General features: G+C 44.2%; 1 protein-coding gene across 1 annotated transcript in view; it reads left to right on the forward strand.

The window, feature by feature from the left end:
• Positions 1 to 1,867: 1,867 nt before the first annotated feature.
• phf24 (PHD finger protein 24) overlaps positions 1,868 to 25,270 on the forward strand; it is a 54,261-nt gene continuing 30,858 nt past the window's right edge. Inside the window, exons 1-2 of the mRNA XM_060842445.1 lie at positions 1,868 to 2,236; positions 15,442 to 15,627. Of these exons, the coding sequence (XP_060698428.1) occupies positions 1,868 to 2,236; positions 15,442 to 15,627 (555 nt within the window). The remainder of the gene's footprint in view (positions 2,237 to 15,441; positions 15,628 to 25,270) is intronic.

Here is a 25,270-nt window from a genome sequence, read left to right on the forward strand (position 1 = left end):
TTCCCCATATCCCTGTTCCCTTTAAAATATTTTTAAAAATGTATCCATCAATTATAGAGTCATATAACAAGAAACAGACCCTTCAGTCTAACCAGCCAATGCTGAACGTAATCCCAAGTTAAACTAGTCCCACCTGCCTAGTCCTGGCCCATACTCTCCCAACCTTTCCTTTTGATGTACTTAGCTAAATGTCTTTTTAAACATTGTAACTGTGCCCACATTCACCACTTCCCCAGAAAGTTCATTCCAGAAACAAACCATCCTCCATGCAAAAGTGTTGCCCTTCATCTTTTTTTTAAATTCTCCCCTCTTACCTTAAAAATATGCTCCCAATCTTGAAATCCCCCATCCTTGGGAAAGGACACCTACATTAACCCTATCTATTGTCATGATTTTATAAGCCTTTACAAGGTCACTTCTCAACCTCCTACACTCCAGTGAAAAAAGTCCCAGCATTTCCAACCTTTCTTCAACAGCAACATCCTGGTAATTCGCTTCTAAGCCCCCTCTTGAGTTTACCCTTCCTATAACAGAGTGACCAGAACTGTACTCCAGCAGAGCCTCACCAATGTCCTGTACAATCTCAAACTGACATGCCAACTCCTGTACCTAAAGGTCTGAGCAATGAAGGCAAGTATGCTAAATGTTTTTTTAACTACCCTGTCTACCTGTGACATAAACTTTAAAGAATTATGTACCTGAACCTCTAGGTCATTCTGTTCTACAACACTGCTCAAGACCCTAGCATTAATTGTATAAGTCCTGTCCCTGTTTGTTGTACCAAAATATAATACCCCACATTTAGCCAAACTGAACTCCATCTGCTGTTTTTTAGCCTGTTGACCTATTTGATCAAGATCCCTTTGTAGTCTTAGAAAACTTTTATTTGCTGCCTACAATGTTGGCAAACTTACTAAACCTGTTTTCTATATTCTCATCCGAATCAACCGGTCTTGAAGTAATGAGGGGACAAATGAGAGATTGACCATGAGCTGAGCTGAGATGGGAGTAGGGTGGGTGTGTTGGGTGATGCTGTAGATGTGGAAATAAGTGTCTTGCTGAGGGTGTGGACATATGTCATGTTTAATTCTACACAGCACACAGGACATTCATTTGCAAGTCATTTTTTTTGCTGTTCGTTTATAGGACGTGAGTGTCACTGGCTGAGTCAGCACTTATTGCCCATCCCCAATTGCCCAGAGGGCAGTTCAGTGTCAACCACATTACTGTGGGTCTGGAGTCACATGTAGATCGACCAGGTAAGGTCCCGAAAGGACATTACTGAATCAGATGAGTTGAAGAACTGAAGGAGAGTCACTCTAGATTTGAAATGTTAAGACTGTTTCTCTCTCCGCAGTTGTTGCCAGACCTACTGAGTTCCTCCAGCAATGTCTGATCTTAATCTCCAAGATGTTATTCTGACCTGGCTGATTTACAACAATCGACAGTAGTTACATGGTCTTTTTAAATTTCAGATTTATAAACAGATCCAATTCAGATTTCACCACCTGTCACAGGAAGGTTTTGAACTCATGCATCCAGACCATTAGCCTTCAGTTCCAAATTACCAATCCCATGCTTTACCACAATGCCACATCTCCCCAGAGTAAGAGCTAGGACCAGGTCTTACTTAATTGCTCTGTTGAAGAACTAGCAGAGGTACATTGGGCTGAAAAGTCTCTCTCATTGAATGAATGGAATAAATAATTACTCTCTTTCTGTTTTTTTTAAACAGGTGGCTATAATAATTTTATGATCAGTCCACAATATCGACGGGATGATGGTGTAACTGAGCAATTTGTCCAGTCTTTATAGACACATGGTGAAGTAGAGTAGGTCTTGCTGTGTGCTGCCCCTCAGACTGACTATGGGTGTTCTAATGTCCAAGAAGCAGACAGTGGAGCAGGTGCAGAAGGCCAGTGTGGTGGTGTCGGCTTTCAAAGACGGGCTGAAGGACAAGGGGTCAACCAGGAACCGGGCTGAGCCACCCCGGAGCAAGCCAGAGGTCGAGGAGACCAGTCAAGGACAGGAGGAGGAGCTGGCTGGAGGATCGGAGCCCAAGACACAGGAGGCAAAGAAGAACCAGGCAGCTTGGGAGAGGCTGAGGGATGGCAAGGGAGTGGAGCCTGAGGAGCTGGAGTGGAATGACCGGGCAACTCCACCTGCCTTCAATAGGCCCAAGAGACAACTTGGAGATGACGAGTCGATTGATATTAAGCTGCATGAGAAAGAGGAGGTAGGATTAGAGTTTCATTAGCCATCCCTTCCCCACTCTTGACCTCTCTGTCCTTGTTCTGCTGCATTATTTCGATGAAGGTCAATAGAAGCATGAGGAACAGCATCTCATCTTTCAGTTTACTGCCTTCTGGACTCAGCTATGATTTCAACGTTTTCAGACTGTAATTCTGTTTCCATTTCCTTTTTCCAATTTTTGCTTTTATTTTTGTGTATTTCATTTTGTTTCTGAGCTGCAGCTGACAGTGGTGATCCTGCTGTTGCCATTCGCACCTCCTCTGCACCCACCCTTTGCTCCTTGACTTGTTCTGTTCCCATCTCTTTAACATACAAGTAGTTATTAGTTCATACAGAACCTGAGTATTTCTGGAAAGGTACGTTCTTGTCAAAGCTTGCAGTCATCAGGCCAGTTTGTGAAAATATCAATAAAGTGAAAAACCAATAGTTATGCTGTATGTGAGAAGGGTGCTGATTGGTTGACAAGTGGACTGTGGGAGGGGTGTTGCCATGAGGAGTGCAGCACTTAATGATCATCGAGTCAAGTTTTGCCTGGTTTAACATTTAAACAAAACCTGACATTTAACTGTCATTATCATTTACTGCTGCATTCTCCATGGCAATGCATCAAGCAATCAGAGATGGCCATTATTTAATCTTTCCTGCCTTTCACCCTATCACAGACCTTCTGTTTTGTTTGGGTTTTCCTTACTTTTTTTGACGCTGCCTCTACACCGGCTTTAAATCTGTTCCACCTCAAGCTTTCTCATCTTCCAACAATAGCAATTGATCTAAGGGTGGCACGGTGGCTCAGTGGTTAACACTGGTGCTTCAGCACCAGGGACCCAGGTTCAATTCCTGCCTTGGGTGACTGTCTGTGTGGAGTTTGCACAATTTCCCAGTGTCTGTATGGGTTTTCTCTGGGTGCTCTGGTTTCTTCCCACAATCACAAAGATGTGCAGGTTAGGTGAATTGGCCATGCTAATTTGCCAATAGTGTTTGATGCATTAGTAATGGGTCTGGGCAAGTTTCTCTTCAGAGGGTCAGTGTGGACTTGTTGGGCTGAAGGGCCTGTTTCAATACTGTAGGGAATCTACTCTAATCTGAAATCCAACTGTTTCTTTCAGTACAGATCTTGCCAAACCTGCTGAGTATTTCCAGCAAATTTTATCATTATTTCAAACTTGCAGCATCCACTCTACTTTACTTTTTCTTTCTTTTTAGTGATTTGGTTATTCTAGATTTGTACAAGTCATTGCAAAATTTTAGAATCCCAATGAATGAATCCCTTCCCATTCATTGCCACCATTCCAATGGATTAACCTCCTCCCCCATTCACTCACCACTCTCTTAGTGAAGAAATTTCTCCTCATCTCAGTCCTGAAAGGGTTACCTCTTATCCTTGAACTATGACCCTGGTTCTGAACCCTGCTCCCCATCAGGAATATCCTTCCCACATCTAACTTGTCTACTCCTGTTAGAATTTTACAGGTTTACATGAGATTCACCCCCATTCTTCTAAACTCCAGTGAATATAATCCATGGAGAAAGTGAGGAGTGCAGATGCTGGAGATCAGAGCTGAAAATGCGTTGCAGGAAAAGCGCAGCAGGTCAGGCAGCATCCAAGAACCAGGAGAATTGACATTTCAGGCATGAACCCTTCTTCAGGAAGGGCTCATGCCTGAAACTTTGATTCTCCTGCCCCTTGGATGCTGCCTGACCTGCTGCGCTTTTCCAGCAACACATTTTCAACTCTGAATATAATCCTAACTGACTCAATCTCTCCTTGTACGTCAGTCCTGTCATCCCAGGGTTAAATTCTGGCAAGTCTTCATTGCACTCCCTTAGTAGCAATAACATCCTCCTTTAGATAAGGAGATGAAAACTACATATATTATTCTAAGTGTGGCCTCACCAATACCCTGTATAATTGCAGCAAGGCATCCTTGTTTCTGTGCTTGAATCTTCTCGCTATGAAAACCAACATATAGTTTGCCTCCTTTATTGTCTGCTGCACCTTTGCATTTAATTCCAGCAACTGGTGCACAAGGACACCCAGTTCTCCACCTCTCAATTTACAGCCATTCAAATAATAATCTGCATTTCCATTTTTTCTTCAAAGTGGATATTCTCCCATTAATCCACATTGTACTGCATCTGCTCTGCATCTGCTCACTTCCTCAGCCTGTCCAAATCACACTGCAACATCTCTGCATCCTTCTCACACCTTGCCCTTCCAACCAGCTGTGTGATATCTATAAATTTTGAGATACTATAGAAACATAGAAAATAGGTGCAGGAGTAGGCCATTTGGCCCTTCAAACCTGCACCACCATTTGATATGATCATGGCTGACCATGCAATCTCAGTATCCCATTTTCGCCCTCTCTCTCAATACCCCTTGATCTCTTTAGCTGCAAGGGCCATGTCCTCTTGAATCTAACTAATGAGCTGGCTCCAACACCTTCCTGTGGGAGAGAATTCCACAGGTTCACAACTCTCTGAGTAAAGAAATTCTTCCTCATCTCAGTCCTGAATGGCTTACCCCTTATTCTTAGACTGTGACCTCTGGACTTGCCTAACATTGGGAACAATTTCCTGGCATCTAGCCTGTCCAGTCCCATTAGGATTTTATGTTTCTGTGAGATCCCCCCGCGCCATTCTTGTAAATTCCAGTTGAGTACAAGCCCAGTCCATTCAATCTTTCCTCATATGTCAGTCCTGCCATCCCAGGGATCAGTCTGGTGAACCTTTGCTGGACTCCCTCAATAGTAACAATGTCCTTCCTCAGACTAGGAGACCAAAACTGCCCACAATAGTCAAGGTGTGGCCTCACCAAGGCTTTGTATAACTGCAGCGAGACATTCCTACTCCAATACTCAAATCCTCTTATTATGAAGGCCAGCATGTCATTAGCTTTCGTCACCACCTGCTGCACCAGCATGCCAAACTTCAGTGACTGTTCCACCGTGACACCCAGGTCTTGTTGCACCTCACCCTTTCCTAAATGGCCACTATTCAGATAATAATGTCTTCCTGTTTTTGTGACCAAAGTGTTAACCTCACATTTATCCACATTATATTGCATTTGCCAAGTTTTTGTCCACTCAGCCAGTCTGTCCAGGTCACCCTGCAGCGTCTTAGCATCCTCCTCACAGGAACACTGCCACCCAGCTGAGCGTTATCTGCAAATGTGGAGATATTTCATTCAATTTCTTTGTCCAAATCATGACTGTATATTGCAAACAGCTGAGATCCCAGCACTGAACCCTGCGGTACCCAATTCGTCATTGCCTGTCACTCTGAAAAGGACCTATTCATTTAATCTCTTTGCGTTCTGTCTTCCAACCCGTTCTCTATCCATGTGAGTACATTACCTCTGATACTATTATATAATGTACCCTCATCTAAATCACTAATATATATTGTGAATAGCTGGGCTCCAAGTATGATCCCTGTGACACCCCACTAGTGACTTCCTGGCTTTCACAACACATTTATTCCTGTTTTTTGTTTCCTGCTCACCAATTTTCTATCCATCTCAATACACAACCCTCAATCCAATGCTCTTTAACTTACACATTAATCTCTTATGTGGAATTTGTCACAGGTCTTCTCAAAGTCCAAATACACCACCCAATGGTTCCATCTGATTGACTTTACTCTTACATCCTCGAAGGAGTCCAGGAGATTTGAGGAGCATGGTTTCCCTTTTGCAAATCCATGCTGATTTGTGTATGAATCTATATCACTGTTTTCCAAATGCTCTGCTATAAAATCATTGATAGTGGTCTCTGGCAACTTCCCAACTACTGACTCACTACTGATTTAGACTCACTTATTTATAATTCCCTCTTTTCTCTCTCTACCTTTTTTTTTAAAAATAGAGGGATTGCGTGAGCTACTCTCCAATCTGTAGGAACTGTTTGAGTCTATAGAATTTTGAAAGATGATCACCTATGCATCCACTGTTCCTACGGCACTTCCCAAGTACTCTAGGTCCTGTGAATTTATCAGCCTTTAATTCCATCAATCTCTCCTACACCATTTCTCTCCTCATGCAGGTTTGCTTCAGTTCCTTCCTCTGACTAAATCTTGTGTTCCCCATAATTTCTGGTACATGACTGTTTCTTTCTTTGTGAAGAGAGGACTAAAATATGAATTTAGTCCATCAGCCATTTTTTTGTTCTCTGTTATAAATATTCCTGTTTCTGACTGGTAAGGGCCCACATTAGTGTTCATCAATCTTTTTCTCTTTACGTATCTATAGAAACGTTTACAGTGAGTTCTTATGTTCCCCACAAGTTTATACTCTCACACTCGATTTTCCTTTACTGAATCCATCTCTTGGTCTTCCTTTGCTAACTTCTAAACTATCAGGTCAATTTTTTTTCCGATTTGTATTTTTCCCTTTGAGTTCACTTTTACTGAGTGCTGTATTTCACTAAGTGGGATAAATGTCAAGAAATTCTGAATAAAATTGGGAATGGGGCAGACCGATGGTAAATTAAATTCAAAAAAGAGAAAATAAAAGGTTTACACAATGGCCTATGAAATCTCCTGAGGCGCTATTACTGAAATGAAAAGAAAATATGGCAGATTAAAAATAAGAGTTCTGGGACCTGAAGGACAATGAATTGAAACCAGAGCTTCAATGTTTTATGGCAGTGAATAAAACAATGCGAGCCAACATAGTGAGGTAATCATGCCACTTAATAAATTATTGGTGCATTCACAGTTTGAGTACTGTGTATAGATTCTGTCATCACTGTGTAGAGAGGCATCTCCAAATCATGTAGAGAGGATGCAGCACTGCCTGGAAGAATATAGATCAGGTCAAGCTGAATGGTTGTGAGATTACGCCAGATCAGAGCTCTCCAAATCATAGTGTAATCCTATTATAACACTTGAAAATTAACATGACCTCTAATGCAAATGAAAGGAATTGAGCAATAATGCAGCATGGTAACAATCAAAATACAGTTATTCAAGTTCACTTACAAGATTATCTTGTGAGGGAGTGATACTGGCCCTATCTCTGGACCAGAATGTCTGTGTTCAACTTCCAATTGCCCCAGTAGTATGTTATGGTATGTCTGAATTGGTTGATTAAGAACAAAAATGATGCACATATAAATAGTGTTTTCACATTATTTTATAAAAAGCTCATTACGTTATGTATTCATCAGTCCATTTCTTCATCTGAGCTGCTGTGGCTCTTGGACTTTGGTCAGGAAGCACAGACTGAGGGTTCCAAGTTGAGGCTGGGTCTTCTGTAGATTTAGGGGCTTTACTGACTCGATCAACATTTATTGCCCATCCCTATTTGATCTGGAGATGCTGGTGATGGGCTGCCATTTTAAACTACTTACAGGCCATTTCATGCAGCAATATGTCTCCAAGTCAGGATGGTGAGTGGATTGGAGGGGAACTTGCAGATAGCGGTGTTCCCACACATCAAGTAATATTATCCTTCTGGATGGTAGTGGTTGCTATTTTGTATAAGCAGCCTTGGTGAGTTTCGTGCAGTACAGTGGTAATGTAGAGCTGCTTGAGTGTTGCTGGAGCTGTACTCATCCAGGAAAAGCCATAAGAAGTAGGAACAGGAGTATGCCATTCAGCCCCCTGAGCCTGTTCTGTTATTCAGTAGGATTTGACATTCTTCATGTTCACTTTCCTCATTGTCATTAACTCCCCGACTGACCAAGATTTTTTTTTTCATTCATGGGATGAGGGCATCTTTGGCTAGGCCAGCATTCACTGCCCAGAGGGTAGTTCAGAGTCAACCATATTGCTGCGGGTCTGGAGTCTCATGTAGGCCAGACCAGGTAAGGATGGCAGTTTGCTTCCCTAAAGGACATTAGGGAACCAGATAGAAGTTGATTGTCAGGTAAATCCTCATTCCAATTTTTTTACTGCATTCAAATTTCATCAACGTGGGGAGGCTTGGTGGCACAGTGGTTAGCACGGTTGCCTCACAGTGCCAGAGACCCGGGTTCAATTCCCGCCTCGGCAACTGTCTGTGTGGAGTTTGCACATTCTCCCTGTGTCTGCGTGGGTTTCCTCTGGGTGCTCCGGTTTCCTTCCACAGTCCAAAGATGTGCAGGTGAGGTGAATTGGCCATGCTAAATTGCCCATAGTGTTAGGTGAAGGGGTAAACGTAGGGGAACTGTTCTGGGATGGTTGCTCTTCAGAGAGTCAGTGTGGACTTGTTGGGCTGAAGGGCCTGTTTCTACATTGTAAGTAATCTGATCTGCTGTGGAGAGATTTGAACTCGGGTCCACAGAACATTACCTGGGTCTCTGGATTAACAACACTGTGACACTGGAAAAGTACAGCAGGTCAGGCAGCATCTGAGGAGCAGGAGAGTTGATGTTTTGGGCATAAGCCCTTCAATCTGGAATGTGGGGTGGGGTGGATGGGGGGTAAGAGATAAATAGAAGAGTGGGGTTGGGGGGCTAAGTAGCTGGGAGGGTGATAGGTAGATCCAGGTGAGGAGTGATGATGATCGGTGAGAGCGGATGGTGGAGTGGATAGTTGGGAAGGAAGATGGACAGGTAGGCCAGTTCAAGAGGGCAGTGCTGAGTTGGAGGGTTGGATCTGGGATGTGGTGGGAAGATTTGGAAACTAGTGAAGTCGACACTAATGCCATGAGGTTGAAGGATCCCAATGTAGAAGCTGAGACGTTCTTCCTCCTGTGTCTAGATTAACCGTCCAGTGATAATACCACGAGACCATCTTCATCTTTTAAATACACAGGATTCTGGTCCCTACACACCTCTCTGTGGCAAGGAGTTCCAAAGTGTCTCAGCCCCCTGAGATGAAAAAATTCCTCCCCATCTCAGTCTTAAACTGGCACCCCTTTATTTTGTGACTATGCCCTTCTGTCTTGTAGATAGTGGTCAGGCTTAGGGAGACAAGAGTTGAGTTTGTTGCTACCGGTTTCATAGCCTCTGGCCTACTCATGAAATGTCCTCATATCCTAATTAATATATAGTCAATTGTAACCCATAGTTGAGGAATTCAGTCCAAAGTAATGCTATTGAAAATGGTGGTGATAGTTAAGATCACTCTCTTTGGAGATGGCCATTCCTTGGTATTTGTGTGGCGTGACTGTTACTGGCCACTCATCAACCCACTTATTCAGATCTTGTTGCATTTGAACACTGTCTGTATCAGTATCGAATGGTGCTGAACATTGTACAATCATCCGTGAATATTCCCGTTTCTGATCTTATGATGGAGGGATGGTTATTGATGAAGCAGCTGAAGATGGTTGGGCCTAGGACACTATCCCAAGGAATTCGTGCAAAGGTAGCCTTGAGCTGAGATTGCTGACCTCCAGCAACCACAACCACCTTATTGTGTGCCAGATATAACTCCCAACTTGTACCCAGTTTAGTCAGTTCCCATTAATTCCAGTTTTGCTAGGCCTCCTTCTTGCCACACATTGCAACCTTGATGTCACTCTCACCTCCCTCTGGAATTCAGCTCTTTTGTCCATGTTTGAATAAAGCTGGAATTAGGTCAGGAGCTGAACAGCCCTGGCAGAACCCAAACGGTATGTCTGGGGATAGATCCCTGTGATTAAACATTAAAACATGGAAAATAGTTGCAGGAGTAGGAGAATGCACCAGCATTCAACATGATCATGGCTAATCACGCAATCCCAGTATCCCACTCCCACTTTCTCTCCATACCCCTTGATCCCTTGAGCAGCAAGGGCCAAGTCCAGCTCCCTCTTGAATATACCTAACGAACCGCTCCCAACAACTTTCTGTGGGAGAGAATTCCACAGGTTCACAATGCTCCAAGTGAAGCAATTCTTTCTCATCTCAGTTCTGATCTCGGCTGTTCTTAAGCTGTGACCCCTAGTTCTGGATGTTCCCCCAACATTGGGACCATTCTTCCTGCATCTATCTTATCCAGTCCCATCAGCAATTTATATGCTTCTTTAAGATCCCCCCACCCTCACTCTACCAAATTCCGGTGAGTACAAGCCCAACAACAATAACAACTGAAAAAGGAGAATGAGGTGGGACTTGGTTTCATTTTCCATCAACTCTGATGCTTACATATGTTTTGATAATCTATCATTCCAGTGTCAGGGCTATCGCTTACTGGAAGTTTTGAGTGAAAAACCAAGATGAAAATTTTTAAAAATTCTTTTTCTGCCTTATCCTTACAGTGACTCCTGTTTGATGTCAAGAAAGCTTATATGGTTATAAAGTTATTATATATTAACTCTCTCCTCAGAAGTTGCAAGACCTAATGAATTTTTCCAATACTGATTTCAAATATCTGACATCTGCAATATTTTGCATTTATTTGAGAAAGTAGTAACTGATATAGTAAGGCAATGCTTTAAAATGATTAACAAAGCGCTAGAGCATGAAGTGTGAAACTGTTCCTGGACAGGAAGAACCCAGAGTTAGATACAGAGTAAAACTTCTCCCACTCTTTCAAAATAAAAAGTAAAGCTGACTCAACACTAACACCCACTAAACACTCCCAGGACAAGGACAGCACGGGGTTAGGTACAGAGTAAAGCTCCCTCTGCACTGTCCCTATTAAATACTCCCAGGACAGGGACAGCACGGGGTTAGGTACAGAGTAAATCTGCCTCTGCACTGTCCCCATTAAATACTCCCAGGACAAGGACAGCACGGAGCTAAGTACAGAATAAATCTGCCTCTGCACTGTCTCCATTAAATATTCCTAGGACAGGGACAGCATGAGGTTAGATATAGAGCAAAGCTCATCTTACTCTTTTTAAACTGAAAGCAATGATCCTTCTACTCTCTTAAACTGGAAGTAAAGCAGCCTTTGCATTGTCCTTCTCAAACACTCCAGGACAGGGACAGCAGGGGTTAGATACAGAGTAAAGCTCTCTCTGCACTGTCCCTATCACACTGACTAAGAAAATGTATTGCTGTCGGATTAAAAAATATAAATTGTTCTAGAATCTGCTGTTTCTTGGGGGGTGGTTGGAGAGTTTAAATTTGTATGACTTAAGCTCTGTTTGGTGTTGTGTTGATGTGTTTAACCCTAATACATTTTGTTAAACTCACACTGAGAGGCAATTGAAAAGCTCCTGTAATTTTGAGTCTAATTTGTTACTGTAGCTCCGCAGTAGGTCAGCTGCAGGGCACTGAATGACAAAAGGCAGGCTGATACTTCCCTGAATTGTGGCCCATTCTTATGTAAATGAAAATGACAGGAACAGGCGGGGGTGGCTCTGTGCAGTGGCAGCCTGTTGAGTAAAAGCTGATGAACAATTTGCACAGTGGGGGTTGCAGACCACACTATTTCCAACTTCCTGTTCTATATTACTCTAATTACCACTGTTCGGAGGTATGTCAATCTCTCTCCCTCAAACACTTGCTTGCTCGGGTTACTACATCGCCCTAGATTTGCCCCACATTCCTGCAAACTGGAAAAAAAGATTGTGGGATTTTTTGTTTTCATGCGATTGATCTGCAAGATTCCAAATGTGTTCAATGGGTCCTTGAGGCCGCTCAGCGCTGGGGACTGTGAATGCTAAACTGTCACTCAGAAATCCAGTAAAGAATCCAGGAGAAACTTCAGCACCAAGAGTGGTGAGAACAGAAATATGGTGACTGGAGTAGGCCATTCAGCCCATCAAACCTGCCTGCCCCACAATTCGTTTGATCATAGCAGGTCGTCTACCTCCTCTACCCATCTCCCCATCACCGTCTACCTCCTCCCCCATTGCAATTGCCTTATCCCTTCGTGCTACTAGTCTCCAGTAGACAAACTGTGGGCGCGGCTTACAAACCAAAGAAGAATATTTCAGGCAGAGTCACAACATTGTATACACACAGCTCTTTCAAAGTGAACTCTCTTAAAGCTAGGTAAACATATTCACCTCCAGAGATCTTTCTTGAACATGTTCAGTGTACAGGGGAAACTGGAACGTGCTGCCACAGGGAGTGGATGAGAGGAATAACTTTGATACATTGAACTCTGTTTGTGGGAGAAAAGAGTAGAAGGATATGTTGATGGATGCTAGAGGTGGAAGGAAGCATGCATACTAGCAGGTAGGCTGAATGGCCTAGGTAGCTGCTGTCAATAGCATGTTAGAAGACACCGGAATGGAGAGGCTGTTTTATCGATCGGAGTTTACAGTGTGGTGCTGGAAAAGCACAGCAGGTCAGGCAGCATCCGAGGAGCAGGAGAATCGACATTTTGGGAAACAGCACTTCGTCAGGACCTCCCTATTTTGTTAACCATTCAAAGTCACCCATTCGATTAAGAAAGAGAGCATTTGCCTTCTGATTTATTCAGACAGACTGCATGGGGAGGTGATTGCAAAATTGCGAGATAATTGCAGACTATTCAGCTCATCTCGTATAGACACAAGCTTCCTCCCACCTTATTTCATCTCAAAGTAGGATGGGCATGTCGGGCACCGATGAGGTGGAGCTTGAGAGGCAGGACAGATCCAATGGGAAGCTGTGGGTCATGTGACTCAATGGAGTTGGCACTGTGTTGACTGGCAGGAAACAGCCCTTGTTTCTGCTCTCGACTGGCCAAAGGCCCCTGCACAAGTCCCCTGTGCCCAGTGCGATGGGGAGAACTCAAAGCAGCAAGCTGACGAGACGACACTTTCTGTTGGAGCCAAACTGGCAAAATGTTGTGAAGTTCAATGAACGCTTTCATCTAATTTAATTAAGAATTTTTAAAGGCTGATGCAATGTGTCAGTCTTACAATCTGAAAGTTTGGGATGATGCATTGACTTTGACTTTGAGTTAATACATTTTGATATGGTTGTTTATGTATGTTTTTCAATTAATTTTCCAAGGTCTGTCTGTGCTGGGGAGTGATAGTGTTTGGATGGTTGTTGAGTGTTGCCATCAATCTCTCTCTGTTCAGTAGCAGGATTAGTTTGCCTGCTCCCCTTGCATCTGTTAACACTTTGAACAAAGTATCTCAGCATCTGCACTCAGACCAGCATTGTGGTGTGTGGGGCTGGGAGAAGACCATTTAGCCCCCCGGGCCTATTCTGCCATTGACTTACCTGTCTTAACTCTAGTCTCAAATACATTTAAACATCCTTGCCCCACACAAAGTCCAATCCACTTACAATTGACCCATCGCATCAACAGATTTTTGGAAACAGTCTTGGACATGATACGTGAAATGGCCTCCTTCAGTTGTTAATGATGGCCCATCTCCTGTACTCCATGTCCTGACCAAAGAAGACAAGCATACCAAGCACCTTCTTTACCGTCCTGTGACACCACTTGGTCTCTGTGTTCTCCAATGCTCCCCAGGGCCCTACCATTAACTGTGTGGGTCCTGTCCTTGTTTCTCTTACCAAAAATGCAACAGCTCTCATTTATCTGAATTAAATTCTATCTGCCATTTAAATCAGGTAACTTCAAAGCATTCTGATTAAACTAAGTAAACCCTTCCCATTTTGCATGTTACCTGTTACTCATCTGGCATCCTATCCACTGCAGTCCGATCCCATCCCTAGCTGGCACCCTAGTGCCTTATCTGCATGGCACCCCACTTACCTGGCATCCTATGCACTGGCCACACAAGTCCTACCTAGTTGCTGTCCCTATCCAGCTGGCACAACTTATTTGGCACTCTATCGCCCCCCTGCTCCCTCCAACCGCCTGCCTACCCATTAAGCACCACAGCCTCACTGCACTCTAACATCACTTGCCTTATGTACCTGTTGTTTGACAGAAGCTGTTAAAGTGATTGTCAGGTCCTTTAACTGTCAGTGTTCAGCCGCTGACTGCTGTGAAAGGTGGGGAGGGAGGGGTATGGTTTACCCTGGTAGTTTTGTGCTCTGAAAGAACTATCAGCATGGGAATACGGCTGTGCTGTTCTGTGGGAGACCCGGAAGGACCTTCCTGTCAGAAGTGTGGAGCTCTCTCTCCTTCCTTAGAAAGGAAGGGGTAGAGTAGCACTCTGGTGCCAAACTAGTGTAAGCCCTCACATTCTCTGCTTTAGTCTGTTAGCCTTTGCTATTTTCTCCTCTGGGAGAGCACTGGGGCTGAGCCATTGAATACAATCAAGGCTGAATTACATAGACTTTTGATTGACCAAGGAGTCGAGGGCTACGGGGATGGGGCAAGTGTGGCTAATAAGAAAGCGGAGGTAAGGCCCCAGCTGGACCAACTCTGATCTCATAGAATTGTGCAGCAGGGATGAGGGGCCGAATGGCCTACTCCTGTTCCTAATTCATAGTTTCCTAAGGATTTTTTTTATCCCAGAGGCTACTATGTCTTCAGTCTGCTACTGTCCCGCAACATTTTTTTTTAGATTAGATTACATACAGTGTGGGAACAGACCCTTCGGCCCAACAAGTCCACACCGACCCACCGAAGCGCAACCCACCCATACCCCTACATTTACCCCTTACCTAACACTACGGGCAATTTAGCATGGCCAATTCACCTGACCCGCACATCTTTGGAATGTGGGAGGAGACCGGAGCACCCGGAGGAAACCCACGCAGACACGGGGAGAACGTGCAAACTCCACACAGTCAGTCGCCTGAGGCAGGAATTGAACCCAGGTCTCTGGTGCTGTGAGGCAGCAGTGCTAACCACTGTGCCACCGTGCCGCCCACCATGTTGTTGATGAATTCATTATCCCTGTCACTGCCCTTATCCGCCATCAGTTAGATCTCTCCAGTGAGATCCTACAGCAGAGGCTGTGATCCAGTCAGATCCACTGGTACAACCAGGTATGAGGTCAGAAGCCACACAACACTAGATTATAGCCTGATAGGTTTGTTTGAAATCACAAGCTTTTGGAATGCTGCTCCTTTGTCAGGTGGACCCACAGATTTCTCCACAATGCTCCATATATAAACCTGTTGGACTATAACCTGGTGTTGTGTGACTTCTGAACCTGTCCACTCCAGTCCAACACCGCCACCTCCACATCATGACAGTCAGGTACGTACAATGGAGTATCAACTATCCCAACATTCATAGGTGAAGTGAAAGTGCTCTATTCAAATGATTAGCCTGAGCTTTCTCATTAAGTCCTTTCAGGAACAGAATGGACATGACTGCCCATTGTCCAGTCTGACAGACTGAACTATAGAAGAGAAGAAAGGAGAGCAGGATGATGATAAGCACACGTTTACTGAATGAAAAATGATGATGTTGAGATATTCCTGTGACAGAATGGCTTAAATGTTCCTTGCCTTTCGACAGGTAGTCAATGATGAGATGTGCGATGTCTGTGAGGTCTGGACAGCGGATGACCTTTACCCCTGCAGAATCTGCACCCGTGTCTTTCATGATGGTTGCCTGCGGCGCATGGCCTGCCTCAGCCCCAGCAGCATCCAGGAGCTGAAGGAGTCTGCCCACACTACGGTGGGCTGGAGCTGCCAATACTGTGTGAGTTCACGCTTTGTAAGGATTGAGGACTGGAGCCTGGGAGAGATGGTGGGTTCGCAAGCTGGCCATCCTTCAGTTTAACAGCATTTCTATTCTTGCTTTCCAGTCCCTCCCTGTTTTCACCATCTCTTCACTAACTTCACCATCCCCTCTTAAGGTCAACTCCACTAGCACTCTCCATGTCTCTCCACCCCTGGTCTCTAGTTTGCTCCCCATTTCTATCACGCCATCATTGGCAGCCATCCCTGCTGTTACCTGGTGCCAAGCTCTGGAATTCTCTCCCTTAATCTCTCCTCTTTAAAACACAGCTCTGACCTACCATCTTTTCACATGACTTGATTAAAGTTTTACTTGGTGACCCTCTTATGAAGCTTAACAGACAATCCATTTTTCAATGTATAATTTCAGTTACATCAGACTGCAAATTTTTGCTATAAATTCTGTGTTACAATTGAGCCCTCCACAATCACCTGATGAAGGAGCTCCGAAAGCTAGTGTTCCAAGTAAACCTGTCGGACTATAACCTGGTGTTGTGTGATTTTTAATTTTGTACACCCCAGTCCAACACCGGCATCTCCAAATCTTATGAAGCACTTGGGGATGTTTTACAATATTAAAAATCTTATGGAAATGGTGTCAGTTTAGAAGTGCTGATATTTTACAGCAATTATAGGAGTGGCGAGTGGGCTTTCCACCATTCTGTGAGTTCCTGGATCATTTATATCTTATTCGCATTTCTCCACATTTTCCCTGTTTCTCAGTCTGTAATCCAGTCCAGTCCACTATGTTTACGTTTACTACAGAGCGGCTCTTACCCATCACGCACTCATTGAACTCAGCTTTGAAAAGTCATATTTCTGGGCAGGACAGTGGCGCAGTGGTTAGTGCTGCTACGTCATAGCACCAGGGACCTGAGGGCGATTCCCGCGTCTGTGTGAATTTCCTCCGGTGCTCTGGTTTCCTCCCAAAATCCAAAGACATGCAGTCTATGTGGATTAGCCACGGTTAATCCAGAGGGTCTGGGTCTGGGTGGGATGCTGTCGGGAGGGTTGGTACAGATGTGATGGGCCAAATGGCCTCTTTCCACATTGTAGGAATTCTATGATAAGCGTACAAACTTTTTTTTCGTAGATTTCCTGAACTCTTCATGTGGAGAGTGTGTATTCAGTTCCTTCTCAATTATTGCTTTCAGAATATTTCACTTCATTGTTGACTTTCCAACCAGAGAAAAGGGTTTGTCACACTCTTCTTTTCAAGATGTTACTTTCATTTTAAATATTAATGGGATCCTCTTCAACCTTAGATTAATTACATTAGATTAGATTACTTACAGTGTGGAAACAGGCCCTTCGGCCCAACAAGTCCACACCGACCCGCCGAAGTGCAACCCACCCATACCCCTACATTTACCCCTTACCTAACACTGTGGACAATTTACCTGAGCCGCATATCTTTGGAATGTGGGAGGAAACCGGAGCACCCGGAGGAAACCCACGCAGACACGGAGAGAACATGCAAACTCCACACAGTCAGTCGCCTGAGGCGGGAATTGAACCCGGGTCTCTGGCGCTGTGAGGCAGCAGTGCTAACCACTGTGCCACCGTGCCGCCCACTTCTACACTAAAACACATGAAAGCAACATGGGAACTTTACTCTGTATCTAAATCTGTGCTGCCACTGTCATAGACTCATACAATACAGAAACAGACTGTGTCCTGGGAATGTTTGATGGGAACAGTGTAAAGGGAGCTTTACTCTGTAGCTAACCCCATGCTGTACTTGTCCTGGGAGTGTCCACTGGGAATGGTGTGGAGGGAGCTTTACTCTGTATCTAACCCCTTGCTGTCCTTGTCCTAGTAGTGTTTGATGGGGGACAGTGCAGCAGAAGCTTTATTCTGTATCTAACCCTGTCCTCTACCTGTCCTGGGAGTGTTCAATGGGAATGAGGTAGAGAGAGCTTTGCTCTGTATCCAACCCCGTGCCGAGCTGGTCCTAGTAATGTGTGGTGGGGACAATATAGAGACTGCTGTGTTTTAATTTAAAAGCGTAGAGGGATTTTTACTTTATTTAACCCTGTGCCATACCTGCTGTCTGAGTGTTTTATGGGGATAGTGTTTTTTTTTGTGTGATTTCCACTGGGTGGTTAACTCTCACATTAAGCATGGTGTAATGTGGTATGTGAGCCATACTCTGACAAGGCAGTCTTTGCTTCAGTTGCTGCACAGGGAGACATTGGGCTGAGAAGATGCAGGATGTTCTGGTCTCTGTTTGCTCCGGGCCCCTCTTCTCAGCAGCTGATGGTTTTCACTCACCACTTCCAATGACCTCCCACGCTGTCACCTTCCAGAGGTCCCAGCTATTAGTGACTGTCCTCCAGTTGTCAGGGTTAGTGTCCATCACCTTCATACCTCACTTACAGGGGTCCTTGTGGAAGGGGTATGGACACATTGCAGGAGGTCTCTTGGTAAAAGTTTGAAATCCATCCAGTGAAAGTGACTGAGCCAGTGCAGATGTTGTTCACTTTGCAATGTGTGAGCAGGAACTTGGAGTTGGTGATCTTGTCCTGCCAAGGGATGCCAAGGACAGTCTGAGAGCGCGGAGGGGGGAACTGTCCAGCCTTTTCTGTGGCTGAGCACATGTTGAACAGGTTGCATATAAAATCTTTAGGGGACTTGACAGGATAGATGCAGAAAGATTAATTCCCTTGTGGAAGAGTTTAGGACCAAAGGGTGTAGACTCAGAATGAAGGAGCACCAATTTAAGACTGAAATAATGGGGAATTTAATTTTGACTCACATACAAAGGTCTGCTCAGCCCTGGCTAATGGGAATAGGGACTCCAATATCCAACAGGACCTTGTTTTGTCAAGGTGAAAGATGTTAGCATTGCAGATTTCAGTCTATCGAACGCTATGGAGTAATACTCCCTGGGAGTGTTTATTGGTCTGTCTGATGATCAGTCATTGCAAGATATTGGAATGCAATTAGTAATTGTAGGATATGGAATATGGGAATGTGTGGAAAAATTCCAAGATTTGGAGTATGATGGGGAATTGTAGGAAATGGGAATACTGTCAGTTTTGCTGTCATGTGTGTTTCTTCAATATGAATTGGCTTTAATGTGGTTGAAGAATTTAGACCGTTATTTGTAGAATGTGAACTTTCTTAACCTGTATTGGCCATAACATGATTCCAACTCATTAATTAAATATGCTGCTATTGCGTGATTTTCTCATAGCGCAAGAACAGAACTATCGCATTATATTGGAACCCACTGTATGTGCAGTAATAGTAGCATATTGGATGGGATCAATAATTGTAGCATATCGGAATAGGATCAATAATTGTAGGATATAGAATCAGAATCATACAGCACCGAAACAGATCCTTTGGACCAACTTGTCCATGCTGACCCAGTTTCCTAAACCAAACTAATCCCACTTGCCTGAGTATGGCGCATATCCCTCTAAACCTTTCCTATTCGTGTAGTAGTCCAAGTGTTTTTTAAATGTTGTAAATGTACCCACCTCGACCGCTTCCTCTGACATATGCCCCACCCTCCGTGTGAACGTTGCCCCTCAGGTATCTTTTAAATCTTTCCCCTCTCACCTTAAGCCGATGTCCTTTAGTTTTGGACTTGCTTACCCTTGGAAAAGACCTTGGTTTTCCATCTTATCTAAGCCCCTCATGATTTTGTAAATTTACATAAGGTCACTCCTCAACCTCTGATGGTCCAGAGGAAAAAAACATCCCAGCCTATCCAACCTCTCCTTAGAACTCCAACCTTCCAGCCCCAGTAACACCTTGTGAATTTTTTTTGTATCCTTTCTGGTTTAACACCATCCTTGCTGTGTGTAATAATTGTAGGATATGGAATTGCAGTAAGTGTAGGATTTGGAAATGGTTGGAGACACCAGATATTGCAAAGGCTATGGACCCTGACAACATTCTGTCAACAGTACTGAAGACTTGTGCTCCAAAACTTGCTGCACCCCCGCCTCCCCCCCAGCCAAGCTGTTCCAGTACATTTACAGCACTGGCAACTACCCAACAGTATAGAAAATTTGCCCTATTATGTCCTGTACATAAAAAGCAGGATAAATCCAACCTGGCCAATCCCCGCCCCATCAGTCTACTCTCCATCCTCAGTAACGTGATGGGAGGGGTCAGTAACAGTGCTATCTAGCAGCAGCTGCTCAGCAATAACCTGCTCAGTGACGCCCAGTTTGGGTTCCCGCAGGGCCACTCAGCTCCTGACCTCATTACAGCCTTGGGTCAAACATGGACAAAAGAGCTGAATCCCAGAGGGGAGGGGACAGGGACAGCCCTTGATATCAAGGCTGTATTCAACCGAGTGTGGCATCAAGGAGCCCTGGCAAAACTGGAATCAATGGGTATGGGGGGCAAATACTCTGGTGGTTGCAGTCATGCCTGACACAGGAAAATGGTCGGGGCTGTTTAAGGTCAGTCATTTCAGCTGCAGGTCATCTCTTCAAGAGTTCCTCAGGGTAGTGTCCTAGGCCCAACCATCTCCAGCTGCTTCAGCAATAACCTTCCCTCCATCATAAGGTTAGAAGTGGGAATGTTCACCGATGATTGCACAATTTTCAGCACAATTCACACCTCCTCAGATACTGAATAAGCCTGTGTTCAAATGGAACAGGATTTGGACAACATCCAGGTTTGGACTGACAAGTGGCAAGTAACATTTGCGCCATACAAATGCAAGGCAATGACCACCACTAATAAGAGAGAATCTAATCACCACCCCTTGACATTGAATGGTGTTACCATCACTGAATCCCCCAGAATCAATGTCCTGGGTGTTGTCATTGATTAGAAACTCAACTGGCCTCCCCACATAAACAGAGTGGTGCTAACAGCAGGTTAGAGACTAGGAATACTGTGGCGAATTATTCATCTCCTGACTCTCCAAAGATTGTCCACCATCTACAAGGCACAATTCAGGAATGTGATGGAAAACTTCCCACTGGCCTGGATAAGTGCAGCTCCAGCAACACTCAAGATGCTTGACACTATCCAGGACAAAGCAGCCCATAAGACCACAAGACCATAAGACATAGGAATGGAAGTAAGGCCATTTGGCCCATCGAGTCCACTCCGCCATTCAATCATGGCTGATGGGCATTTCAACTCCACTTACCAGCGTTCTCCCCATAACCCTTAATTCCTCGAGACAAGAATCTATCAATCTCGGCCTTGAAGACATTTAGCGTTCCGGCCTCCACTGCATTCCGTGGCAATGAATTCCACAGGCCCACCACTCTCTGGCTGAAGAAATGTCTCCGCATTTCTGTTCTGAATTGACCCCCTCTAATTCTAAGGCTGTGTCCACGGGTCCTAGTCTCCTCGCCTAACGGAAATAATTTCCTAGCGTCCACCCTTTCCAATCCATGTATTATCTTGTACGTCTCTATTAAGTCTCCCCTTAATCTTCTAAACTCCAATGAATACAATCCCAGGATCCTCAGCCGTTCCTCATATGTTAGACCTGCCATTCCAGGGATCATCCGTGTGAATCTCCGCTGGACACATTCCAGTGCCAGTATGTCCTTCCTGAGGTGTGGGGACCAAAACTGGACACAGTACTCCAAATGGGGCCTAACCAGAGCTTTATAAAGTCCCAGTAGCACATCTCTGCTTTTATATTCCAACCCTCTTGAGATAAGAGACAACATTGCATTCGCTTTCTTAGTCACGGACTCAACCTGCATGTTTACCTTTAGAGAATTCTCGACTAGCCCTCCCAGATCCCTTTGTACTTTAGCTTTACTAATTTTCTCACCATTTAGAAAGTAGTCTATACTTTTATTCTTTTTGCCAAAGTGCAAGACCTCGCACTTGCTCACGTTAAATTCCATCAGCCATTTCCTGGACCACTCTCCCAACCTGTCCAGATCCTTCTGTAGCCTCCCCACTTCCTCAGTACTACCTGCCTGTCCACCTAACTTCGTATCATCGGCAAACTTCGCTAGAATGCCCCCAGTCCCCTCATCCAAATCATTAATATATAATGCGAATAGCTGTGGCCCCAACACTGAACCCTGTGGGACACCACTTGTCACCGGCTGCCATTCTGAAAAAGAACCTTTTATCCCAACTCTCTGCCTTCTGTTAGACAGCCAATCCTCAATCCATCCCAGCAGCTCACCTCGAACACCATGGGCCCTCACCTTGCTCAGCAGCCTCCCGTGTGGCACCTTATCAAAGGCCTTTTGAAAGTCTAAATAGACCACATCCACTGGCTTTCCCTGGTCTAACCTACTTGTTACTTCTTCAGAAAATTCCAACAGGTCTGTCAGGCATGAGCTCCCCTTACTAAATCAATGTTGACTTGTTCTAATCAGACTCTGCTCTTCCAAGAATTTAGAAACCTCATCCTTAATGATGGATTCTAGAATTTTGCCAACAACCGAGGTTAGGCTAATTGGCCTATAATTTTCCATTTTTTGTCTTGATCCTTTCTTGAACAAGGGGGTTACAACAGTGATCGTCCAATCATCCGGGACTTTCCCTGACTCCAGTGACTCTTGAAAGATCTCAACCAATGCCTCCGCTATTTCCTCAGCCACCTCTCTCAGAACTCTAGGGTGTATCCCATCGGGGCCAGGAGATTTATCAATTTTAAGACTTTTTAACTTTTCTAGCACTATCTCTTTCGTAACGGCAACCATACTCAACTCAGCCCCGTGACTCCCTTTAATTGTTGGGATATTACTCATGTCTTCCACTGTGAAAACTGACACAAAGTACTTGTTAAGTTCTCCTGCTATTTCCTTATCTCCCATCACTAGGCTTCCAGCATCAGTTTGAAGTGGCCCAATGTCTACTTTTGCCTGTCGTTTGTTTCTTATGTACTGAAAGAAACTTTTACTATCATTTCTAATATTACTGGCTAGCCTACCTTCATATTTGATCCTCTCATTTCTTATTACACTCTTTGTTATCCTCTGTTTGTTTTTGTATCCTTCCCAATCTTCTGATTTCCCACTGCTCTTGGCCACTTTATAGGATCTCTCTTTTTCTTTAATGCATTTCCTGACTTCCTTTGTCAGCCATGGTTGTCTAATCCCTCCCCGGATAATCTTTCTTTTCTTGGGGATGAACCTCTGTACAGTGTCCTCAATTATACCCACAAACTCCTGCCATTTTTGCTCTACTGTCTTCCCGGTTAGCCTCTGCTTCCAGTCTATGTTTGTCAGTTCCTCTCTCATGCCCTCGTAATTACCTTTATTTAACTGTAACACCATTACATTTGATTTTGCCTTCTCTCTTTCAAACTCCAGTCTGAACTCTATCATATTATGATCGCTACTTCCTAAGGGTTCCCTTACTTTAAGATCTTTTATAGAGTCTGGTTCATTGCAAAGCACTAGGTCCAGAATAGCCTGCTCCCTTGTGGGCTCCATGAAAAGCTGTTCCAAAAAGCCATCCTGTAAGCCCACTTGATTGGCACCACATCCACAAGCATCCACTCCCTCTACCACTAATGCTGAGTAGCAACAGTGTGTACTATCTATAAGATGCACTGCAGAAGTTCACTAAAGATCCTCAGTCAGCACCCTCCAAACCCATGACCACTTCTATGTAGCAGGACAAGGGCAACAGGTATATAGGAACACCACCACCTTCAAGTTCCCCTGTATCCTTTGCTATTGCTGGTTCAAAGTCCTGCAATTCCCTCCCAAATGGCATTGTGGGTCATGGACTGCAGCGGTTCAAGAAGGCAGCTCACCCCATTTCTCAAGGGGCAACTAGAGATGGGCAATAAATGCTGATCAGTCAGCGACATCCATACCCACAAATGAATTTTAAAAAAGGGCTGTTTGTAGTAATTGTAGGATATAGAAATGTGATCAGTAATTGTCTTACATGGAATATTTATTCCATGTTTGTGGAATCATCTGCATACCTACATTTGGTTTTTAAGATATGTCAAGAAAAGTAGTGAGTCTGTTACCAACACTGGGAAACATTATTGCTCACTTCCCTCCAGGTTGAGAACAACTAGTTCTGGTCGCCATATTATAGAGAGGATATTATTAAGTTGGAGAAGGTTCAGAAAAGATTTACCAGGATGCTGCCAGGAATGGAGGGTTTGAGTTACAAGAAGAAGCTGGCTAGGATGGGACTTTTCTCCTGGAGCATAGGAGGTTGAGGGGTGACCTTTGTCGGTTTATAAAATTATGAGGGGCATAGAAATGGTGAACGACATGTGCCTTTTCCTCAGGAAGGGAGATTGCAAGACCAGTGGGAATATTTTTAAGGTGAGGAGAAAGAACGATAAGAGGGGAAATCTCTTTACACAGACAGTGGTTTGTGTGTGGAATGAACTTCCAGAAGAGATGGTAGATGCAGGTACAATTACAAAGTTTAAAAGATATTTGGATAAGTACATGAAAGGGAAATGTTTGGAAGGATATGGGCCGCACGCAGGCAGGTGGAACTAGTTTAGTTTTGGATTATTGTCAGCATGGACTGTTGGACTGAAAGTTCTGTTTCCGTGATCTGTGACTCCATGTCCATTCACTACTTCTCCCCACCTCCCCTCCTAAACCATATCATCTGAGCTGACATCTGCACCTTTAGTTCCCTGGATTTTGAGATTATGAAGGTTATGAGAGGCTGATTGAAAGCAGTCAGTGAGGAGTGGACGCAAGGTTATAATGACTTTTGAAAACACAATGAAAGATAAGCCCTTGATCAAATCATTTGAAAGCTGTTTAAGGTCCAGCTGATCCAGTAGCCTGGAGATGGTGTCACCAGCAAGGACCCTGAGCTGCTGAGAATGTTCAGGAACAACAGTTGCTTCATCTTTGTCGGCTTTCTTGTTGCATGCTGTATGTGAGGATGGGAATGAGCTGCAAGATGAAAGTTGCATTGCAGATTAGATTTGCAGAGTGCCTGAGTATGTGTCCAAGAACCTCCATCACACAACCAAAAACCTATAGATTCTGCATCTCAGTGCAAGTGAAGGCAATGGTAACCTGAGGCACTAACTCCAAGTCTTAAGGTTCAGATAGTCAACATAATCAAGAAAGCTAATGGAATGCTGACTTTCATATCTAGATTGCTGGAGTATAAGAATGCAGAAGTTATTCTGCAGTTATATGAAAACCTGGTAGACTCCACTTGGAGTACTGTGAGCAAATCTTACCGCACCTTAGGAAGTTGACCTTTGAGGGAGTACAACATAGATTTGTAAGAATGAAATACGTACTTCAAGGGTTAAGTTGCGAGATGAGATTACACAAATCAAATTCTACCCTTCTAGAATTTGGAAGGGTAAGGGCTGATCTGATTGAAATCTACAAGATATTTACAGATGAAGACAGAGTAGGTAAAGTTGGAGAGTCTAGGAGACATAGTCTGAGAATTAGGACCAGACCATTTAGGAGAGATGTTAGCAAGCAATTTTATGTACAAAGTGTGGCAGATGTTTGGAACTCTTTTCCACAAATGGCAGTGGCTGCTGGATCATTCGATAGTTTTAAATATTGGAAAGATATATTTTTGTATGGCAAAAAGGTATGAAGAGATGTGAGCAAAAGGCAAGTATATGGAGTTAGGCCACAGATCAGGTGACACAGTGGCTTAGTGGCTAGCACTGCTGCTTCACAGTG

The sequence above is a fragment of the Hemiscyllium ocellatum genome, chromosome 2 (assembly GCF_020745735.1).
Source record: "Hemiscyllium ocellatum isolate sHemOce1 chromosome 2, sHemOce1.pat.X.cur, whole genome shotgun sequence".
NCBI classification, from domain to species: domain Eukaryota; kingdom Metazoa; phylum Chordata; class Chondrichthyes; order Orectolobiformes; family Hemiscylliidae; genus Hemiscyllium; species Hemiscyllium ocellatum.